Raw genomic sequence first — 22,213 nt, 5'->3', positions numbered from 1 at the left:
GCTCGTCCTCTCCTCTACCAGCACGGTGTTCTTTTCCAAGAACACGGTCTCTCCCGAGACATGTCCAAAGGGCAGGAGACAAAGTCTCAGCCCCTCCCTTCTGACTGGCTAGACTCCCTGCAAGGGAGACGTGTCCTTCTGGCAGCCCGTGGACGTTCAGTACTCTTCACAAGCACCGGGCTTCAAATGCACCAATTCCTCCCTTGTCCGTACTCAGTGTCCAGCTTTCAGATATGCACGAGGCCACTGAAAATACCACCAAGGCTTGGGTCAGGATGGCCTCAGAGTGACACCCTGGTCCTGGGAGATGATAAGGAGGCCTTAAGCGGCCAGTTTGCTCAATGCATCGATCAATCGATCGATCAATCGATCGTTGGCTCTCTTGACTGCTAAATGCTGCTTCCACGAGCACTGATTGTGGATCCAAGCAAGCCCCCGTCCTGCACAGCTTCCATCTTTTCTCTGTTTATCCAGACGTTGTCCCTTGACGTCCCTCGTTGTCTCCAGAGCAGGCACAGACTCCAGGCTTGCCTGGCTGTCCCTCTGCCTGTCCTCCCGGGCTCCAGGCCTGCCTGGCTGTTCCTCTGTCTGTCCTCCCGGCATGCACTTCTGCATGTGATCGGCTGGCTTCAGTTGTTTTGTTTTGTTTTTCAAGAAACAAAAGGCTTCAGGATTTCTTCTCTTGGATCAAGAAAGCTGTCTTCCTATTCCCTGGAAACCACGCAGGTTTCATCACTGAGGATCCTGGTCTGTGCCCCTCCCCGCTGCCAGTCAAGCCGCTGCCACGAGCGCCATGCTCCATAGTCCAGTGCAGCGTCCCCTCACAGCCAGCTTCAGAGGGTGTTCTAAGCATAGGTGGTTTGCTGTTTGCAGTTTTTAAAAATCCATTTTATTGAGGGCTCTTACGTCTCTTATCACCATCCATCCATCCATCCATTGTGTCAAGCACATTTGTACATTTGTTGCCTTCATCATTTTCAGGACATTTTCTTTCTACTTGAGCCCTTGGTATCAGCTCATTCCCTCCCCCTCCCCCTCCCTCGCACACAAACCCTTGGTAATTTAGAGATTATTACTTTTCTCATGTCTTACACCGACCACTGTCTCCCTTCACCCACTTTTCTGTTGTCTGTCCCCCTGGAGGGGGTTATAGTCGATCGTTGTGATTGGGTCCCCCTTTCTCTTTTTTCCCTGTTGTTGTTAGGTGCCGTCGTGTTGGCTTCTACCATCTCGGCGACCCTGTGCACCCCAGAACGGAAGAAACACTCCAGGCCCGCGCCATCCTCACACCGGTTCCCACGCCTGAGCCCACCGCTGCCCCAGCCACGGTGCCCATCCATCTGGTCAAGGGCCTTCCTCCCTGTCACCGCCCCTCCACTTCACCAAACGTGATCTCCTTCCCCAGGGGCTGGTCTCTCCTGACAACATGTCCAGAGTATGGAAGATAAAGTCTGGCCATCCCTGCCTCTAAGGAGCACTCTGGCCCTACTTCTTTTCCGACACAGATCGGGTTAAATTTTCGGCTTTCTTTTTAGACAGCTGGAAAAGTTCAGCTGAGTTTTAGTTCCACAAGCCATGCTGCTGCTGGCTGACCCTTGGACTTGATTCTGACACCCCCCATGCCCCCCCCCACACTCCAGTGGCCTGCCCCTGCCCTCCCGGCCCCATCTCCTGAGGTCTAAGCCAGCGCTCTCTGGGCAGCTGGGTGGGAGCTGTTTGTTGCTCCTTGACAAGGTCCAACCAGAAGCCTTGTGCTCAGTAGCTATTTTCGTCCCTGGCAGCTGCAGGTAGAATTCTGAGCCTCTGGAAGCTGGCCGGCCGTGGGAGCCAGCCCCAAGCCAAGTAGGAGACATGACCAGACCAAGCCCCACCCCACCCCTAGCCCCGGCTCAGGCTGTGAATCCCAGACATGCCTGCAGGTGCCTGGGAGACGCCCACACTGAATATGAGTGTGAGTGGGTCAAGTGGCCTGGCGACCTGTCCCTGAGATAAAATCAACCCTGGGAGATGTTACGAAGCAGTTCTTCTCGGACGCGCAGGAGGTTGCGGGAAGCGAAGTGTACCAATTGGCGGGTGGTTTGGCTTTTCTAGAACCTGCAAAGAGCACACGCAGTGTTCGCAGTCTAGGATGTGGGGAGTATCTCTCAGCAGGCTCTCCTTGTCCCGACTGCCCTGGCAGAAAAGGGGGAGGATCGGAGACGCCGCTGCCCCCTTGCAGAGTCTAAAATAGGAGTCTGGCGTCAGCGGGCTTGTCGGGCAGAAGAGCATTCCAGGGTAACTTCTGTTTTCGTGGAAGGAGCCTGTGCACTTGGGGATGGAAAGGAGAGTGTCATCACGCACCCTGCCGAGCGGCCAGGCGAGGGCACCTCCTCTCGGTGTCACACTAATGCCATATCCATTTCTGGTCACCGCATAACTGGGTCTTTTCCTGTCAGTCTGGAGATAGGTAAAAGTGTAGGAGTGGAGTCTAGCCTGTCAATCTGGTCACAGCCTGATGGTGACTCCTTGTGGGCTTGGCTTTCTCATAAGGAGGGTCTGGGAACCTGCTCCCTCTCTCTCTCTGCTGTCACCCACCTCCCTGCTGGCAGACCCTGGAGACGTGCCCACCGCCCTCGGATCCACAAGACTCTGCCCCCAGCGGCCTGTGATCGTCCTGCATTCTGCTTCATTGCACGTGGCTGTGTGAGTCTGAAGAGGGACTTAATACTTGATACAGCGTGACGTCTTCATATAAAGCTCGCTCTCACACATATGTGAGTGTCACTAGATTGTTCCTCTAAACCCAGCGGAACTCACCGGGCCCTGCCTCTCTCACTGGACTGGGATTCCCCTGGCGAGGGGACGGGGCTTGCCGACAACCTCTAACACTGTCAGGAGCAGTGGTGGTCGGTGGCAATGGCTAGGTTCCCCCCAATCACCTGTAAGTCAGAGTACTGTGATCCATGGTGGGGGGGTGCGGGGGGTGGCAAGAGGAGGGTCTGTGTCTCGGCCAATGGGAGAGGAAGGACCTACAGAAACCAGAAGCCCTATTGTGCTGAAGAGGGTTCACTGGCCAGTGGGAGCTGGCCTTGGTGGCATCACGAGTCACCACACGGGTGACGTCCCAGGTCTTGGTGAGTGCTCGACTGGGCACCCTGCATACACTGGTTTCTACAGGCCATTGAGTCGGCCCACGGGCAACAGAGAGAAACCCTGCGGGCCCAGCGCCATCCTCACACCGTTTGTTAGGGCGGGTGGAGCCTGTCATGGCTGCCCCTGGAGCAGCCCCTCTCCGTGAGGGTCTTCCTCTTTGTCGCCGACCAAACGTGATGGCCCTCTCCCGAGACCATGTCCGGAACATGCTAGAGGGACACTTGCACCCTCGCTGCGAAGGAGCCTTCGGTCGTTCTTCTTCCAAGGTGCATGCGTCCTGCCAACGGCCTGCGGTCCTTCCTCAGCTCCTCACCAGCCCTGCACTCCAGGGGTGTCCAGCAGACAGCAAGTGCTCGGGAGATGGACTTGGAAAAGGAGCCAAGTATCCCGGGACCCTGAGGGTCTTTGGCAGCCTTCAGGAACTCAGGGGTCTCAAAGACTGCTAAGGATTGAATTGCATCCTCTGAAAACCAGGGTCGGAAAAAAAAAACCCCAAAAAACCAGGGTCGGAATCCCCACCCCAGTGCCCGTGGCCTGGGTCCCACTTGGGAAACGGCGTTGTGCTGTGTTAAGGAGCCCACAGCAGCCTAGGCACCTTGTACACTCGTCCCTTCTGGGATGGGAAAGGACCAGATGTTCCCGGAGGCACAGACTCCAGGAAACACTAAGGAAAGGGGAGGGGAGGGGAGTTAGTTTATTGTGCCAACCTGGCGGCTAAAAACAAGTGGGGTTAATTGAAGGACGGAGGGATAAATGGCTCAGGGAGCCTCGCCTTTCTAGTTCTCCGGTCTCTTGCTTTCTGATGGTCAGACCAGGGTGCAGCTGCCTTAGCCAGTTCCCTGCTTCAGCTGGCAAGACTCACTTCCTGCAGGACATCCCTGAGGAGAAGCCACATGGACCTACCCCGATGCAGCCCTGGGTGCTGGAGCACCCCTGTGGAGACCCCTGCCAGTGCTGAGATGCTCACACATTCACTGACTCGGCTTTCCTCCTGCAGTCGGCATCATTGCGCCTGTTTTGTGAGATGGAGGAGGACTTTGTGGATTGGTGTTGGACATATGGGTTAATGTTGGACTTGTGGGCTTGGGCAGCACTGGGTTGGGATGCTTTCTTGATGTGCACTCACCCTTTATATAAAACTCCCTCTTACACATGAGTGTCTGCGGATTTGTTTCTCCAAAACTAACACAGGAGGGGAGGGGGAGCTGCTGCAGGGGGAAGGCCAAGGAGCTGAGAACAGAGGGCCTTCACACAGCCGGGTCAGACAGACAGACAGTCTTCTCCTGCATGACCCCCCCACCCCGCCTCCCACGGGAACTTCCGGTCTCTGGAACTGTGAGAGCATACTTCCTGTCGGTTCCGTGACCCGCCCACTCGGGCCATGACTGCTACAGCCGCTGGAGGGAAAGTCTTGGATATTTGGTTTTTTCCTATGACCTGTGTGTGTCTGAGACGAGGCAGCTCAGGTGACAAGCTGAGGCCATCGGCTCACTGTGCCCACGCCTCCTCTCCCCTAGTCCCTCCAGCCCCTCCCCTGGTCTGCTCTCCCCAAATCCCTCCTGGCCCTGGGTGTGAGAACTCTTGAGGCTGGGTCTTGCTCTCCCGGAGCTCAGTCCAAGCACAAGGGGCAGGAGCCAGTGGGGCTGAGGCCAAGCCAGGCAGGCCGTATGTGCTACCTGAGGAACTTGGACCCCGGGGCACAGGTCAGTCTAGGAAGAACTTTCTGGAACTCCTCCTGGAAGAGACCTCCCAGGAGGGACAGAGTCCATGCCCCCATTGTGGGCCACGTGGTGCCCCCCACAAAAGTCGGGTACAGTCCTAACCTGCGTTAGCTGTGTGGGTGACCTTGCTGCTGTTGCTGCTGGCAGCCCCCAGGGTCACGCAGGCTGAGGTGACACGTACCTTCTCTGCAGGAGACCCGGATTAAATCCCTGACCCAGGCACCAGTGGCAGCCACCACTCATCTGTCAGTGGGGACTTCCAGACGAGGCAGAACAATGCTTCATCCCCCAGCGCTCACGGAGCTGGGGCAGCACTGGGGGGCTGTGCACGGGCTTGCCTAGACTCTGGCTGCCTCGAGGCAGTGCTGGCTCCGGGGTCTGCGCAGGACGGGGGCTCCTGGCATCAGGTACCATGGGATCCAGCGTTGTTCACTAGCTCTGAAGTGAGCACATGACCACCTCTGGACCCACCCTCACCCCCTCTGGCTCTGCAACCTCAGCATTGTCCGTCCCCGGGAGATCTCTGCAGAGCCTGGGTGCCTAGGCCAGGGTGAGAGGGAAGCAGAGGGCTGGACAGCTCCCGTCTGGTGGCCTCTGCAAGCGCTCTTGTCTTTGCTCCTGTGAGTCCGCGTCAGGAGGGCTTCCCCTTGACCGGACAGCGTGGCACACACCAGAAACCCGGTGTGGGTGGTTACATAATCTGGTGTCAATTTGAGGATTAAGAGTGTAGGGATGGAGCCTGGCTGTCAATCAGGATATAGCCCATGAGGCCTCTGTGTGGACATGACCTTCCCCTAAGGATCCTGGGAATTCCGGGATTTCCTACTTGGAGGCTGGAGACAGACTCTCTCTCTCTCTCTCTCTCTCTCTCTCTCTCTCTCTCTCTCTCTCTCTCTCTCTCTCTCTCTCGGCTCACTCCCTGAGATGACGCTCTACTGACAAGACACATGACGCTGCGCCCTGGGAGCTGGAGAAGCCACATGGACCTACCCTGATGCAACCAGACCTCTGGAGCCGGAGAAGCCACGTGGAGAAGCCTGCCAGCGCTGAGATGCTTACAGTGCCACTGGATCCACAAGACTTCCCACCCACTGGCCTGTGATCTTCCTGCGTTTGGCGTCATTGCCTGTGAGTCTGAAGAGGACTTTATAGATTGGTATCAGACATATGGGCTAATATTGGACTTATGGACTTGATCTGGACCTGGGATGTTTCTCAATATTCAATTGCTCTGGTATATAAACCTCTTTCTTTCTTTTTTTGCTTTTAGAATGCTTTTTTATTTATAATTTTATTGGGGGCTCATACAACTTTTATCACAATCCATACATACATCAACTGTGTACAGCACATATGTACATTCATTACCCTCATCATTCTCAAAACATTTGCTCTCCACTTAAGCCCCTGGCATCAGCTCCTCATTTCCCCCCTCCCTCCCTAAACCTTTCTTATGCACATCTGAGTGTCTAGAATTTGTTTCTAGTTTGCTTATTGAAGGGCAGGCAGTGCGAGGTTCATAGAGCAGGTAGGCATTTGTACAGGTTCTTCCAGCTCCAGGTGGGTTGAACAACAAAGAGAACTCACTCGGGCATCCATACACAGAAAGGCAAGACGGTGGCTGCAGGTATACTAAACCCACGTGCTCAAACTACAGCTCTCTGTCCTCGAAGATGCTCCACAGTCTGTGTGTGCCGGATTTCTTCCGCAGAAAGTGTCCTCCAGAAGAGAGATTCTGATGGGGCTGGGCTTTCCCTGTGGGGTTTTAACCACCCAGTCAAAAGGGGTGCGTTGCTCTCTTGCTCCCAGGGACTCATCCCAGAGGAGATTTCGATTGCCCTTAGTAAGCCACCTGCTCCTCCTTCAAGCAATCCCTACGGGCAGTGGGTGGAGGACTCTGATTAGCCACCCTCCTTTAAGGCACCAGTCCCTGGAGAAGGACCTCGTACTTAGTACGGCAGAGGGGTCAGCAGAAACGAGGCAGATCCTGAATGAAACGAGCGGACAAAGTGGCTGGAACAACGGGCTCAACCATAGCAACCGTCGTGAGGATGGGGCAGGAGGGGTGGTACTTCCTCCTGCTGGACCTGGGGTCGCTGGGAGTCAAACTACTCAAGACACTTTCACAACCATGTTGAAAGGGTAGTCAAACTGCAGTGCACATGGTCGACCCCACGGGGTCCCCCAGGCAGAGTTTTTAAGGATGAATAAGAGTTTGCCAATAACTCAAAGAGAAAGGGGGGGAAAGAGAGAGGGGAACCCTGCCCATAACAAAGTCAGAGAAACAACCTGCTTTTTAAAGTAGACCAAGGATTTGATCAGACATTCCTCTACGGAAAACCAATAAGCCCAAGGAAAGATGCTCAAGGTCGTGGCTCCATGCCCTCTTCACTTGGTTCCATCTCATGGCAACCGTGTATCCAAGCACCAGCTTGCGTGTGTCTGCTCTTGAGGACACGGTGTGCTTCTGGTGCTTTCCACTCTGGGGAGTTGGCATCGACCTAATGGCAGTGAGTTTGGTTTGGGTTTGGTCTAACCTGGGGCAGTGTGTGTGTGTGGGGGGGGGGGCAGGACTCATCTTCCAATACTCTGTCAGATACCATATGATTTTGACAGAGAGCTGCCAGAAGTTCAGGCCAGATTCCGAAGAGCACATGGAACGAGGGATTATCATTGTTGACGTCAGACAGATCTTGGCTCAAAGCAGAGATGTTTACTTTGTGTTTTCTTGACTAGGCTAAGGTATTCAACTGTGTGGATCATAATAAACTCTGGACAACTTTGAGAAGAATGGGAATTTCAGAACCCTTCACTGTGCTCATGTGGAACTTGGACATGGATCCAGAGGCAGTTGTGCGAACAGAACAAGGGAATCCTGCCTGGGTTAAAATCAAGAAAGGTGTGTCACAGGGTTGTAGTCTCTCACCACACTTATTCAATCTTTGTGCTGAGCAAATAATCAGAACAGCTGGATTCTATGAAGAAGAATGGCATCAGGATGGGAGGAAGGCTTATGAACCACCTGCAGTATGCGATGACACAACCCTGCTTGCTGGCAGTGAGGAGAACTTGAAGCACTTACTGATAACGATCAAGGATGGCAGCCTTCAGTAGTGATCACAACTCAATGCCAAGAAGACCCAAACCCCCACGACAGGACCAATAGGTAACATCATGATTAATGGAGAAAAGCTTGAAGTTGTCAAGGATTTTGTCTTGCTTGGACCCACAATCAATGCACGTGGGAGCAGCAGCCAAGAGATCAAAAGGTGCTTTGCATTAGGTAAGTCTGCTGCACAAGACCTCTTTAAAGTGTAGAAAAGAAAAAGCAAGGATGTCACTTTGAGGACTCAGGTGCACGTGAACCAAGCCGTGATATTTCCATTGCCTCCTGTGCACGTGAAAGTTGGACATTGAATAAGGAAAACGGAAGAAGAATGGATGCGTTTGAACGGCAGTGCTGGCGAAGAAGACTGAGAGTACCATGGACTGCTAGAAGGACAAGCAAGTCTGTCCTGGAAAAAGGACAGCCAGAGTGCTTCTTAGAGTCAAGGACGGCCAGACTTCATCTTGCAGACTTTAGACATGCTGTCAGGAGAGACGAGTCCCGGGAGAAGGACATCATGTTCGCTAACATCAAGGGGTAGCAGTAAAGAGGAAGGCCTTCAAGGAGATGGATGGACACAGTGGCTGCGACCGTGGCTCAGGCACGGGGACAATTGGGAGGATGGCACAGGACTGGCATGGAAGGTCTGTTGTTGTGTGTGCGTAAGGTCTCGAGTGGTTACATATTCGTAAGGTCGCTATGGGCTGGGACCAACTCGGTGCCTACTAACACCATAAGGTTTTCATAGGCTAATTCCCTAGTGGCGTAGCAGTTGGGCTGCTAACCGTAAGATAAGCAGTTTGAAACCACCAGCCACCTTTCAGAAGAAAGATGAGGCTCTGTACTCCCGTGAAGAGTTTCATTCTTAAAAACCCACAGAAGCAGCTCTTCCCTGTCCTACTGGGTCACTATGAGTCAGAATTGACTCATTGGGAGTGAGTAAATTTTTGGAAGTCAATCTTTGGGCCTTTTTTCCTAGTCTGTCTTAGTCCAGAAGCTTTATTTAAACATCCACCGTGGGCGACCCTGCTGGGATTTGAAATCTTAGTGGCCTACCTTCAGAATCATCATTGTTGCTGCTTGGTGCAATCAAGTTCACCTTGACGCACGGAGATGCCACACACACAGAGCAAACCAGTGCCCGGTTCTGTGCCAGCCTCACAATAACCACCAAAGGTCCCCAAGCACGGGAGTTGGCCAATGTTCTGTTGTGACCTATAGTATTTTTCACTAGCTGATTTTCTTTTTTTTAAAATTTATTTATTTTAACAATTTATTGGGGCTGATACAATTCTTTTCACAGTTCATACATATACATACATCAGTTGTATAAAGCACATCTGTACAGTCTTTGCCCTAATCATTTTTTTCTCTTTTCTTCTTTTACATTTTATTAGGGACTCAAACAACTCTTACCACAATCCATACATATACATACATCAATTGTATAAAGCACATCCATGCATTCCCTGCCCCAATCATTCTCAAGGCATTTGCTCTCCACTTAAGCCCCTTGCATCAGGTCCTCTTTTTTTCCCCCCTCCCTCCCCTTTCCCCCCTCCCTCATGTACCCTTGGTAATTTATACATCGTTATTTTGTCATATCTTGCCCTATCCGGAGGCTCCCTTCCCCCCTTCTCTGCTGTCCCTCTCCCAGGGAAGAGGTCACATGTGGATCCTTGTAATCAGTTCCCCCTTTCCAACCCACTCACCCTCCACTCTCCCAGCATCGTCCCTCACACCCTTGGTCCTGAAGGTATCATCCACCCTGGATTCCCTGTGCCTCCAGCCCCCATATGTACCAGTGTACAACCTCTGCCCTATCCAGCCCTGCAAGGTAGAATTCGGATCATGGTAGTTGGGGGGAGGAAGCATCCAGGATCTGGGGGAAGGCTGTGTTCTTCATCGATACCACTAGCTGATTTTCTAAAACGGATCACCAGGTAATTCTTCCTAGTTTGTCTTAGCCTGGAAACTCTGCTGGAACCTGTACACTACGGGTGACCCTGCTGGTATTCCAAATACGACGGGCATCGCTGTTAAAATCATCCCAGCACACAAACCACTACAGTGTAATGCACTGACAGACCAAACTAAACCAAACCAAACCAAACTCTGCCATCAAGTGAAAGCCAACTCACAGCGACCCCCAGCGAGTTTCTGAGACTGTAACTCTTGAAAGGAGCAGAAAGCCCAGTTTTCTCCCTTGAAGCTGCTGGTGGTTTCGAACTGCGCACCATGCAGAATGCAGTGCAACAGTTTACCACTATACCACCAGGGTTCCACATGGATAGATAGGTGGAAGGAATTCAGTGACAAGTGTCCTCAGAAGAGGGGGAAGAGAGAGCCTTCGGAAGGAACCAGCCTTGCTGACGCCTCAATTTCAGACCTTTGAGAGACTAGCAGCGAATGTTGCTGCTTTACAGTTTACCCAGTTGGTGGGTGTTTGTTACGGCCGCCTCCGGAAAGGAGAGCCAGGGCTGGCAAGACTTTATCTTCCATACTTTGGATATATCATCCCAAGGGAGACTAGTCCCTGGAGAAGGAGATCACGTTTGGTAAAGTGGAAGGACGGCAAAAAACAAAAAAGAAGGAAGGCCCTTGAGGATGATGCTATGGCTGCATCGATGGGCTCAGGCAGAGGAACCATTGTGAGGATGGCCCAGGGCTGGGCAGTGTTTCTTCTTTCATTTTTTCCCTCCTCCCTCCCCACTCCCCCTCCCCCCTGAACCCTTGATAATTTATAAATTATTATTATTATGTCATATCTTACACCATCCGACGTCTCCCCTCACCCACTTCTCCGCTGTCCATCTCCCAGGGAGGAGGTTATGAGTAGGCCTTGCCATCTGTTCCCCCTTTCTCCCTCACCTTCCCTCTATCCTCCTCCTATCACCACTCTCACCACTGGTCCTAAGGGGTTCATCTGTCCTGGATTCCCTGTATTTCCAGTTCCTATCTGTGCCAGGGTACATCCTCCAGTCCAGCCGGATATGTAAGGTAAAATTGGGATCATGATAGTGGGGGGAGGAAGCACTCAAGAACTCGAGGAAAATTGTCTATTTCATCATTGCTACACTGCACCCTGACTGGCTCGTCTCCTCCCCGCAGCCCTTCTGCAAGGGGGTGTCCAATTTCCCACAGATGGGCCCTGGGTGCCCACTCCACACTCCCCCTGTTTCACAACGCTATGATTTGTTGTTGTTGTTGTTTTTTGATGTCTGATACCTGTTCCCTTCAACGCCTTGTGATCTCCCATGCTGGTGTGCTTCTTCCATGTGGGCTTTGTTGTTTCTTAGCTAGATGGCCGCCTGTCTATCTTCAAGCCTTTAAGACCCCAGACACTTCATCATTTGATAGCCAGGCACCATCAGTTTTCTTCATTACTTTTGCTTGTGCACCCACTTTGTCCACAGTGATCCAGTCAGGACAGGCTGATGTGCTTCTTCCATGTGGGTTTTGTTGTTTCTCAGCTAGATGGCTGCTTGTTTATCTTCAGGCCTTTAAGACTTCAGATGCTATATCTTTTGGTAGCTGGGCACCACCAGCTCTCTTTGCCACATTTGCTTGTGCATCCATTGTCTTCAGCGATTGTGCCAGGAAGGTGAGCATCCCAGACTGCCAAATTGTTAGAACAAAGTGTTCTTGTGTGGAGGGAGTACTTGAGCAGGGGCCCACCGGGCAGTGTTTCTTTTGTTCGGTTGTGCATAGGGTCGCCACTATGGGTCAGAATCAATTCGATGGCACCTAACAACAACAGAAAAAAAAATTTAATCTTGTTGTTGTTTCAAACATACACAGGAAAACCAGCACATCGATTCTCCAGCAATTTGGGGCTAAAACGGATGTGGAATTGTCCTAGTGTGGCCTAATCGCAGTCTTTCCATTCTACAGAGGGGGCACCTGGCACTGTGTGTGTGCCACATACTTTGAGGTCCTCACTGCTGCCTTCTAGTGCGGGTCCTATCATACCCATTTTCCGGTAGAGCAAACTGAGGCTCCAGGAAGCTTGAACGGGGTTCCAAGTTACCAAAACAAGCACCCTGAGTATCAACTTCTATCATGAAAATAGAAAACTAAGGGTCCCAAAGGAAGGTATTAGATTAGACCCATCTCAACCACACTGGCGTCGCGATTTCCCCATTTACAAATGGCAGACAATACCAGCTATGGCCACCGCGTGGCGTCCCGGAGACGAGCGAGGGCGTCTCTCGGGGCATGCGTCGTTACCCACAATGCCGCCTGGGTCGGCGCGCCTGGTTTCACGCCCTTTCCCAGCACTCGTCGTAGTACTTTACGGCTTCTCCGGCGGGAGCAGAGCTTCGCCCCGCCCCTCGCGGCCGACAGGCCCTGCCCCTACACACGGGGATTGGATGGCCTTCCCCCAGCCCCCGCGGCGATTGGTTCATGCGTATGCCAATCCTTTTCAGCTTGGCGGCGCGCGGCGGCCCTGCTAACGGCGCGAGCGGCGGCGGCGGCGGAAGTGACCGGCGAGTCCGGTCCTTGCCGGCAGTATGGTGAGGGGAGGGCGACGGCAGAGCCGCGACTGCAGGGTTTCGCCGGGAGTCGGGGACGGCGGGGAGGCGGCCGCCGGGGCTCTCGGGGCGGTGCGGGGTGAGCACGAGGTCCCGGCCTCGAGCCCCGCCCCCCTGGCCAAGGCGGGAAATCGAGGCCGGGAGAGCAGGTGGTTCTCGCTGCTTCCCTAGCACGTTGGTCTCAGGCGGTTTTGCAGGGAATGTGGGCTAGGCCCAAAGCGGTTTAACCACGGCTTTCCCCCGCGGACGTGGCGCTTCCCGGTGTTCCGTCATTGTAGGGAACAGCTCAAGAGTGGAAATTGGGGCGCAGAAACGCTGGGGACTGGTGTAAACGTCTCCAATTCAGCAGGTTCAGCGGGGGTTCAGGTACTCCGCCTGTTGGCTGCTTTCCTTCTGGCGCCTCGCGTTTTCAGAGGCCCCCAAGACGGTATTGCCTCTTCTGGGTCACACAGCGTGTCGTGCGTGCTCAGTGGATTCGAGCTCGGGGTTGACCAAGGGTCAGCGTGTTCCGAGAAAGGGAAAATTGAGGCCCGGGGAGAGAACACCTCTTAACAGAGGCAGGGAAAGGAGACCTTACACAGGAATCTCCGATTGGGAAGCTAGGTTCTCCGTTAAACACGACTTCGGTAGGAGACAGTGCGGGGAGAGGGGGGGTCCCCGCAGTGTGGAGCACGCGTTGCAGAGCTGAGGATAACTGTGTGCCCTAAATCCTGCCTAGAGGCCCCTGAAGATCAAGCGAAGGGAAGCGGAAATGGCAGGGGGCTGAGGGCTTGGGGCAGGACCGGAAGGGCCCATTATTGATGCTCCACGAGGCAGGAGCTTTGTTTTAAGTCTGATGGGTGCCTTGACGTGAAACCCAACCCTTTGTCGGCTGTGGGGTGCTTTGGACTCACCAATGCTGTGTGTCACAGTGCTGCGCTCCCTGGGGTCTTCCCGACTGTGGGGTCATAAGTAGCTGGCCCTTCTTTGGAAGCACAGCTGCGTGGGTTCAAACCACCAACCTGTAAGTTAGTAGTTAAGTGAGTATCACTTTCCTTGCGCAGGGACCCAGAACCTCGAACAGGGTGTGTACCAAGTGTGTCTTTCTCACTCTTGAGCTGTGTGAGCCCCCATGGTTCAGAGGTTTCCTAGCTCTGAGAGGGGACGGCATCCAGACAGCTTCACCCTGGGTGCAGGAACAGGCGTGAGGACAGGTCTCCCCCACCCCCCAAACATTCCAGAAGGCATCCTGGTGAGTGGCCATGGGGACTCATTCTTGCTGGGTCTGGACTGAGCACCAGCCTCTAGACATCCTGAGACCGGAACTCTCTTTCCTGAAACTTCTGTGACTGCCCCGTCTCCCTGAACCAGCTGCTGCTTCAGGTTCCTTCCAAGCCCAGTTTTGGAACAACATTGCAGAAGATGGTAAAGTGGGACCCCTTGCCCCTGGATTGCCCAACCCCAGTGCCTCCACCCCTCATGTGCAGTAGCTGTTTGCTGCTGGCGAGCAACCATGATTCCCAGCAATCCAACCTATAAGCAAGGGAAATGCTGGCTGGCCTCACAATCCATCCTTGGGCTCCTGTGTCCATCCGTCTCACTGAGGGTCACCCTCACCCTGGATGGCCCTCTACTTCAACAAACACGGTTCGTTCATTCCCTCTCTCCCTGTTGATGGCTCCTGCGGTGGTTTGTCAGGTCCTAGAGTGGAAGCTCTACCCTGCTTGTGGTGAAACACTCTTGGCCCAGCTTCCAGCCACACAGGCCAGGACACGGTTGATGGGCAGTCGTTTTCCAGTGGTCCTCTGAGAGGGGCCAGGCCTGCCCCAACCCACGCTGCCGGCCTCGTTGAGAAGTGTGCATCTCCCCGACCCAGTTATTGATTCAGAGGCAGGGGACCTTGGTCCTCTCTGGTCCTCTGCAGTGCAGGTCCGGACCTCAGCAAAAGCCACACCTTTGGACCGCTCTAGGGCACCTGGGACCTGGTGTTTCCAGTCTAGCCAGGGGGGGCAGGTGATAAACAACATAATTAGAGACTCCGTGGTGAGACAGCTGGTATGTGGAGAGGTAGAGACCTCACCTCCAGGATGGAGTTATTAGGAATGTGTGGGTAGAGAGGGGGAGGGGCAGGACAGTGACCCGGAAGAGGTTGGGAGCTGGGGCTCCGGCTGGAGCTGGGAGCTGGAACTGGGCGGGCCTGGTTGGGAAGGCTTGGGCGGAGAGCAGGGTGCGGCTTGGTCCGGCTAGGTCCCACATAATCCCTCCCCTGGGTGTCAGCTGTCCTAGGCTAGGGGATTATTTGAGCACTAGGAAAAGCGATCCAATCCCACAGGTGAGGTGTCCATGGCAGGTCCCTCCTGGGGGCCAGAGGCCTGTGAAGTGAGAACTTTAGGCCCAACTGCTGCCCTCCACCTCCAGAGCTAGTCTGCCAGCCTCTTCCTGAAGTCTCCACACCCTGCCTGTGGTTTCTGTATGGGCTCCAGGTCCCCAAAACACCGGGCAGTCAGGGTCCTGCTGCCGTGCCGTGGTGGCCTGTGCCCTGGGACATGCCCAGCTGGTTTGGGAAGGTTGGAGGTGTGTGTTCTCCAAGGTGCCTCAGAGGAAAAGCCTGGTAATTTGCTTCCCTTCCCCCAAAGTGAACACTGAAAACCCTGTGGAGCACCCGCGGTGTGCCCTGATTACAGGGGGGGTCGCTGTGAGTCGACTTGATGGCAGCTGGTTTTGGGGAAACACAGCTGGGCCTATTGCCCTCCTGCTTGAGGCAGCCGCCCCTGCTTCCTCCTTATCTGGCCTTCCAGGAAGCCAGCTGAGGAAGTGGACTGGGGCCTGGCTTCCTGCTGGTGCCTGCCTCCCACACACAGCTCTTCTTGCAAAAGGCCCCTCCACTCAGCTGGCAAAGAGGGACAGGAGCCCTCTCATGGCCACTTGGGAGAAGCAAGCACCAAGGGCCCCAGGGTGCCGAGACAGAGCTAGGCTCCCCAGAGAGGGAAGGACCTGTAACACTGAGGGAGGCTGGGCAGCCAAGAGGTAGCAGCCCTGGCTCAGGCTGTGGGAAGAGGAGGCCTGGGGCCCCGGCTCTACTCCTGAGATCAATCAGCATCCTCTGTTCTTGCTATGTCCCATATGAAAAGAGCTGCCTCTTTTTTTTTTTTTTTGCCTTATTTTAGTTCTATATAAAAATGTTACATGTCCACCTTAACAAAACTCCCAGGTGTCCCCGGGAAAGGCAAAGGACTTGCCCTCAGCCTCCAGCCTAAGGGCTGTCAGCTTGAACTACTCCGAGGCACCTCAGGCAGGAGAGGGAGCGACCTTGAGCGCCTCCTAAAAGGTGATCAAATCACTGGGGCAGGAACCTGACCACGAGATAGCTGCCATCGGGTCATCTCCCACAGCCAGTGGTCCGCAGGACACCCTGCCCACCCACCCCCCGCCGCCGTCCAAGTCATTGGAAGGCCAACGGCTTGTCCATAGCCATTGTTGAAGCTACTATGTCCATTCAGCTCACTGACAGCCTCCTTGCTGGCCTGGCACTTCCCCCAGCAGGCTCTTCTCCAGCATACCATCTCATACCCCCTCCCCACCCCTTGCACGTTGAGTCTTGGTGGGTTGGTTCACACTCACAGACCACCAGGCTTTGCTTCCCTGTCTGAGTGTGGCAGCTCCGCCAACACGTGCCCACTTGGGTGACCCCGCTGGTCTTTGAAATACCGATGGCGTAGCTAGCACCATCACCAGACCCAAAAAACCCCTGTCCAGTTGGTTCTAGCTCGGGCTCCCTGTAGGACTGCCAGTGTTTCCAGAGCGACCGAACACACCACTCGTGGGGGACCATTCAGTGCTCCCCAGCCACTGCAGGGGAGAGAAGTGACGCGTCTGCTCCCATGAGGATTCGCAGTCTGAAACCTTAAGGAACAGCCGGCCTCATAGGGTCGCTGCGAGTCCGAATTGACTTAAAGGCAGTAGGCTTGGTTGGAGTTTTCTTCCACTGGAGCCAGCTGCTTCTTCCTCCCAACCTTCAAACTACCAACCTTCTGATTAGCAGCCCGATGCTTACCTCTCTGTGCCAAGTACCACAACTGACAAGTGCAGAGGGTACCTTATATGGTCCGGCGGGACACAAGGCAGTCTCACGCTTTAGCTGTCCTTGGCTGGAGTAACCACGGGCTTTCTCTGGAACATTCCTCACCTGCCTGGTGGTGGCTCCCCTTGAAAGCCCCGCTTGGCTGACCCTGCTCAGGGAAGCCTTCCTCAAAGGATGCTGAGACATGGGCACACACTGGCTTCAGATAGACACAGCGAGGCAACTTCCACACCGCCGGCTTCCAGAACTGAACATACTCCTGAATCTGTGAAGTGGGAATGACAACAGGCCGAGACCCCTACGCTGAAAGTGAAGAGCCCAGCGCTTCCTGCAATGGCCTGGGCTGCCTCGGAGACCGTGGAAGGCCGGGGCCCTGGTGGCACGTCCCTAACTGGTGGCTGTTAACACAGAAGTGCCCCAGGTGCACAGGACCAGACCACCTGGGGGTTGAGTGGCCAGGGCTCTGGGAGCAGTGGTGGGGGTGCTGTGTGAAGACAAAGCTCTGGTCCAGCCAGTGGGCGTCAGGACCACTAGTCGACGTGCCTGTGTTTGCCTTCCAGCTCCCCTTGTCGCTGCTGAAGACGGCCCAGAATCACCCCATGGTAAGTGTGCTCCTTCAGGAGAGAGCCACGAGGTGGAGGGGACCCCGGGCACGGGACACCTGACTTGCAGGTACATAGCAGCCTCTTCCTGCTACACTCGTGTGAACACGTGCACGTGGTGAGATGGATGTGGTTCTTTTGGGTACCAAAGGGACACATACACAGCGGGGAGAAGCCTCCTCCCCACCTGCCCCTTCCTATCCCCCACCCCTTAGGTGGTTCCAGGATGTGCACGTGGTTTCCTTTACACAGACGGGGTCTCTGCAAGTTGTGTTTGCTAAATAGCAATCTATATGCGTGGAGATACAGCCTTTCAGGCTCACAGGGCAGTGGCCTTTAGCTACACCCTCGGGGCATGCAGCGTTGTCACCAGCCAACTAGGGAACCTTTTCAGTGCCCCAAGAGGAAGAAGCCCTGTGCCCATCAGCAGTCACGCGCAGCCCTTGGCAGCCCATGAACTTTTTGCCTCGGGATTCACCTGGAGGGGCCTGTCTGGTCGCTTCTCACACTGAGTGTGTCCTAGCTTTTGTCCCTGGCCTCAGCGTGGTTCGTTCTGCCTTTGGCTGTGTTGCCCAGAACCTCCGGTCCACAGTCAGTCCCCATCTCTCTTTTGCCTGGAAGTAGCTGCCCTGCAGTAACTCTGGCTCAAGGCGATGCCGAGTGCTGAGTGGAACTGGGCTCCCGTGGGGTGTTCAAGGCCTGGTCTTCTGGGAGCAGATTGCTAGGACTGTCCTGAGGGGCCTCTGGCTGGGTTCAACCCTCTGGCTTGTCAGCTACCCGAGAACCAGAGAAGCTGCGTGTGGGAAGGACGATGGCTGCCGATCCCTCAGGTGCCCGGCCCAGCGAGCCCCCGACCCTCTGGTCTCTTCCAGCTGGTGGAGCTAAAGAATGGTGAGACGTACAACGGCCACCTGGTGAGCTGTGACAACTGGATGAACATCAACCTGCGGGAGGTCATCTGCACGTCCCGGGTGAGCACCACCAGTCCCTCCCATCTCACCCTGTGAGGTCCAGGTGTGCTCTGGGCCCGGGGCCTTGGTGAGCCTCTGCCTGCCTTCGTAAGTGGGGGTGAGTGCCCCCCCAGGCCTGTGGGCAGAGATGGGATACTTACTGCTTACCCTCACACCCAGTATGTGCCATCATTCTGGGAGCGCCTGGATGGGGAGCCTGAAGAGGAGATCCTCAGAGCACCCCAACTTTGCCCTTGGGGGAGGGTGCTGGCAGAAGTGTGGTGTAGACAGCGTGGGTGGGCTTGGGACCCAGAACTGTTGGGCTGGGATGTTTGGGGTCATCTGCTCTCCCACTGACCCACTGAGAACAGGTGGTGAAGGCGAAATTCCAGGTGAGTTGCTGCTTGTGGTTGGACTGGGATAGAGGGCTACAGCCCCTTGGGCTCCCCATACCCACAGCAGGCTGCAGCCTGAGCTACCTTCCCAGCCAAGGCCCCCACATGGCAGCAGATATGGAGTGCCCCCGTTGGCATCTGGGCCATGGAGTCTAGGGTCTGGCAGAACAGATGGTGCTGCCAGGTGGGATCATAGTTAAACCTCCTTCCACTCCCAACCTGGGACTGCTGGGTCAGAAGCCTGGCTCGAGAGTTGTCTAGATGGCTCCAGGTTGCAGACAAGTTCTCAGAGACTGCTGTCCAGTCCTGCGGACGAGGGTCGCCTCTGGTCAGTCTCACTGACTGAGCAGGGCTGTCCCCACCCTCATCTGGAAAGAGTTGTGTGGAGGGGGTGCCAACAAACCCAGGAACAAGGGAACACGTGATCTAAAATGGATGTTGAGGAGGGCATTGGATCCCTGGTGGGCTTGATCAAGGGCATTGTAGCCGAGAGGAATGACTGAGACCCAACTGAAGGCTGAGCGTGATGGTGGGACAAGAGAAGAGTAAAAGGAAACAGAGGAAAGGAGGCAACGGACATAGCGGTCTAAATACAGGCATTTCCATATGTAACTATAACGATAGGGAACTAGGTCTATGTACATATATGTTAAGTATTAAGGCAACAGATGGACATTGGGCCTCTATGCAAGTACTCCCTCAATGCAAGAACACTTTGTTCTAATAACCCAGCATTCTGAGATGCTCACCTTCTCTGATACAATATCGCTGATGACAAAGCAGGTGCATAAGCAAATGTGGTGAAGAAAGCTGATGGTGCCGGGTTATCAAAAGATATAGCGTCTGGGATCTTAAAGACTTGAAGATAAATGAACAGTCATCTAGCTGGGAAGCAACAAAACCCACATGGAAGAAGCACACCAGCCTGTGTGATCATAAGGTGTCGATGTGATGAGTTATCAGGCATCAAAGACCCAGAACAAAAAATCTTATCGATGTGAATGAGGGGAGTCCCAGAGTGGAAACCCAAAACCCATCTGTAGACAATTGGACATCCCCCACAGAAAGGTCACAAGGAAGAGACGAGCGCCAGTCAGGTGCAGTATAGCACCGATAAAACATACAACTTTCCTCTAGTTCTTTGCTGCTTCCTCCCCACACTCATGACCCCAATTCTACCTTACAAATCCAGCTAGACCAGAGCAGGTACACTGGTACAGATAAGAGCTCACAACAGAGGGAATCCAGGACAGATAAACCCCTCAGGACCAATAGAGTAGCTATACCAGGAGGATATCGGGGGAGAAAGGGGAAACCTATCACAGTGATTGACATATGAACCCCCCCCCCAGAGGAACAGATGACAAAGAAGTGGGTGAAGGGAGACAGCAGTTGGTGTGAGACATGGGGAAAAAAATAGTTCATAAATTGTCAAGCATTCGTGAGGAAAGAGGATGGGGGAAATGAGCTGACACCAAGGGCTCAAATAGAGAATGTTTTGAAAGTGATAATGGCAACTTATGTACAAACATGCTTGTCACAATGGTGGGTTGGATTGTGACCAGACGTGTAAGAGCCCCCAATAAAGTGATTTTTTATTTTTAAGCAAAAGGGCTATGTGGCAGCTGAGTGGTGAGACGGGGGTGGCAGCACAGTCCATGGAGAGCAGGAGCCTGGGTTGCCTTTCAGAATTGTCTGTGTGAAGTTTGCCTGCAGCGGGGAGGGCAACCAGTCGCCCCTCTTCTGCTGTAAAACGGGCTGCACTCCTTCCCTACACGGGGGATCCTGAGACCAAGAGCAGGGAGCTCGCAGGGTAATGTGGGCCAGATGTCCTTTCTGGACGCTTGGCACCTGCTTCCCCATGCAGAGCGCCTTGTGACTGGTGGCCGCCCTCCCATAGGATGGTGACAAGTTCTGGCGAATGCCAGAGTGCTATATCCGTGGTAGCACCATCAAGTACCTGCGCATCCCCGACGAGATCATCGACATGGTCAAGGACGAGGTGGTGGCCAAGGGCCGCGGCCGGGGTGGCCTGCAGCAGCAGAAGCAGCAGAAAGGTCGCGGCATGGGAGGCACTGGCCGAGGTGGGCCCCCTTCTTGCTTCCCTCCCTGTCCCTGTGCTGGGAGCCTCAGCCCACTATTGACATTCCTAGCTAGTGCTGTCACTGCTGTAATGGGAGCCACGTGCCAGCCTCAGAGCCACCCCACCCCACCCTCCTACATGACTCCCTCCTCCCCCAGCCTGTGGCCCTGGAAAGCACAGCACCAGTGAGCTCAGAGCTTCCCCAGGGCCAGAACACCTGGGGAGAGCCAGCCCCTCCCTCCTGGGCAAGCAGATGTGACCTGGGTCCCCATCTCTGCCCCCCTCCCTTGGAAACCCTGTACCAGTCTGGGATCAGACTCCTCACCATCTTCTCCTGTTCTACCATGTCCTCACAGATGAGGAAGCCACATTGGGGCTGGTGGGGGAGGGTGGATAGCCAGACTCCCAAGTCTTAGGGCCTCGGAATCTTGTGCTGGGTCTCTGGAACCCCAGAATGGGGACTCAGCCCCCTACAGCCACTTTCTCTGTCCGCAGGTGTGTTTGGTGGTCGTGGCCGTGGCGGGATCCCAGGCACAGGCAGGGGCCAACAGGAGAAGAAGCCAGGCCGACAGGCAGGCAAGCAGTGAGCTGCATCTGCCACATCCTGGGACTTGGGGGCGGGGGAGGGGGTACAGCCCATCCCGAGGTGGCATCTCTGCCTGCGTGCAAACCTGACCAGAAAGCAGAGGTGGCAGGGGGCTGGAGCTGCCCTGTCGGTGTTTCCTTCCAGACCCTCGTCAGAAAAGCCCTTTTTTTATTTTCCAAGCAGCAATGCAAATTGCACCCATCTTACTGTTTTTGATTTTGGGATGTAGTTGTGGGACACCCCTCCCCAAGTTCCTGCATACAGCGTGGTCCCATGTGTGGAGCAGCCCAGGTGGATCCCTGCACAGCAGTAGGCGGGTGGGTTTCCCTTCCTCTGGGTGCAGACAGCCTTCTCCAAACCCGAAGAGGCCAGCGTGGGCCCTGGAGTGGAGTCGGAGCTGCTACACCGTGTTCTCAGAATAAAACCAGAGGCGCTGGCCTCTCACTCCCTGAGTCCTGGGGCTCCTGTCAAAATGTCCACTTTGGGTGGGGCTTGTGCAGGTGGGTGTCACCTCCAGCTCAGGATCCTGTCTCCTGAGGGCCTTTCCTTGCGCCTCATGTGCTGTTTGCACCATTCTCCAACCACACCAACCCTATGGGTCACAGTGGAACTACTTTGGATCATCATGATGGAGCAGAGAGCCTCGTATTTCTCTTTGCAGAAGAGCTGCTGGATTCAAACTCAATGTGGAACCAACTGCTCCTCCACCAATCACTAACCAAATCAAAACCAAATCCACTGCCGTTGAGTTGGTTCCAACTTGCAGGGTAAAGCTGCCTCAGGGATTTCAAGGATTAAATCTCGATGGAGCAGAAACCCGCATCTTCCCCCCAAAGAGCAACTGGTGGTTTCAAACTACTGACCTTGTGGTTTGCAGCCCAACTTGGGACCACTGTGCCACCCAGCTCCTTTCCAGTTCACCCTTTCAGCATTCCCTGCTTGCTCACACAGCCTCCTGCCATGTGCCTGCCCTCTGAGCCAGCTTCGCTGTGGCACCATAACCATCCGTGGGCTGAGTTGAGGAAGCCTGGCGCAGGCCTTAG

At 54.6% G+C, this 22,213-nt stretch overlaps 1 protein-coding gene across 5 annotated transcripts; it reads left to right on the top strand.

Annotated features, from left to right (window-relative positions):
* The first annotated feature begins 12,371 nt into the window (after positions 1 to 12,371).
* LSM4 (LSM4 homolog, U6 small nuclear RNA and mRNA degradation associated) lies at positions 12,372 to 21,654 on the top strand. Of its 5 annotated transcripts, none has more exons than XM_075549020.1 (5): positions 12,372 to 12,476; positions 17,115 to 17,156; positions 18,029 to 18,127; positions 20,402 to 20,585; positions 21,080 to 21,654. In XM_075549020.1, the coding sequence occupies exons 1-5, from the start codon at positions 12,474 to 12,476 to the stop codon at positions 21,169 to 21,171; spliced, it is 420 nt and encodes a 139-aa protein (XP_075405135.1). In that variant the 5' UTR covers positions 12,372 to 12,473; the 3' UTR covers positions 21,172 to 21,654. The 5 variants fall into 5 exon arrangements, with proteins under 5 accessions (XP_075405135.1, XP_075405134.1, XP_075405138.1 ...); XM_075549019.1 differs by lacking the exon at positions 12,372 to 12,476 and adding an exon at positions 12,555 to 13,898; XM_075549023.1 differs by lacking the exon at positions 12,372 to 12,476 and adding an exon at positions 12,556 to 12,643 and having other exon boundaries at positions 21,080 to 21,652.
* Positions 21,655 to 22,213: the final 559 nt, after the last annotated feature.

Source organism: Tenrec ecaudatus, chromosome 1, assembly GCF_050624435.1.
Source record: "Tenrec ecaudatus isolate mTenEca1 chromosome 1, mTenEca1.hap1, whole genome shotgun sequence".
In the NCBI taxonomy this organism is placed as follows: domain Eukaryota; kingdom Metazoa; phylum Chordata; class Mammalia; order Afrosoricida; family Tenrecidae; genus Tenrec; species Tenrec ecaudatus.
This window is presented reverse-complemented; position numbering and strand designations above follow the sequence as displayed.

Coding starts and splice junctions, on each gene's coding strand:
- LSM4 (XM_075549020.1), top strand. Junction 17,157..18,028: donor CGGCCCAGAATCACCCCATG/GTAAGTGTGCTC, acceptor GGTCTCTTCCAG/CTGGTGGAGCTAAAGAATGG. Junction 18,128..20,401: donor AGGTCATCTGCACGTCCCGG/GTGAGCACCACC, acceptor GCCCTCCCATAG/GATGGTGACAAGTTCTGGCG.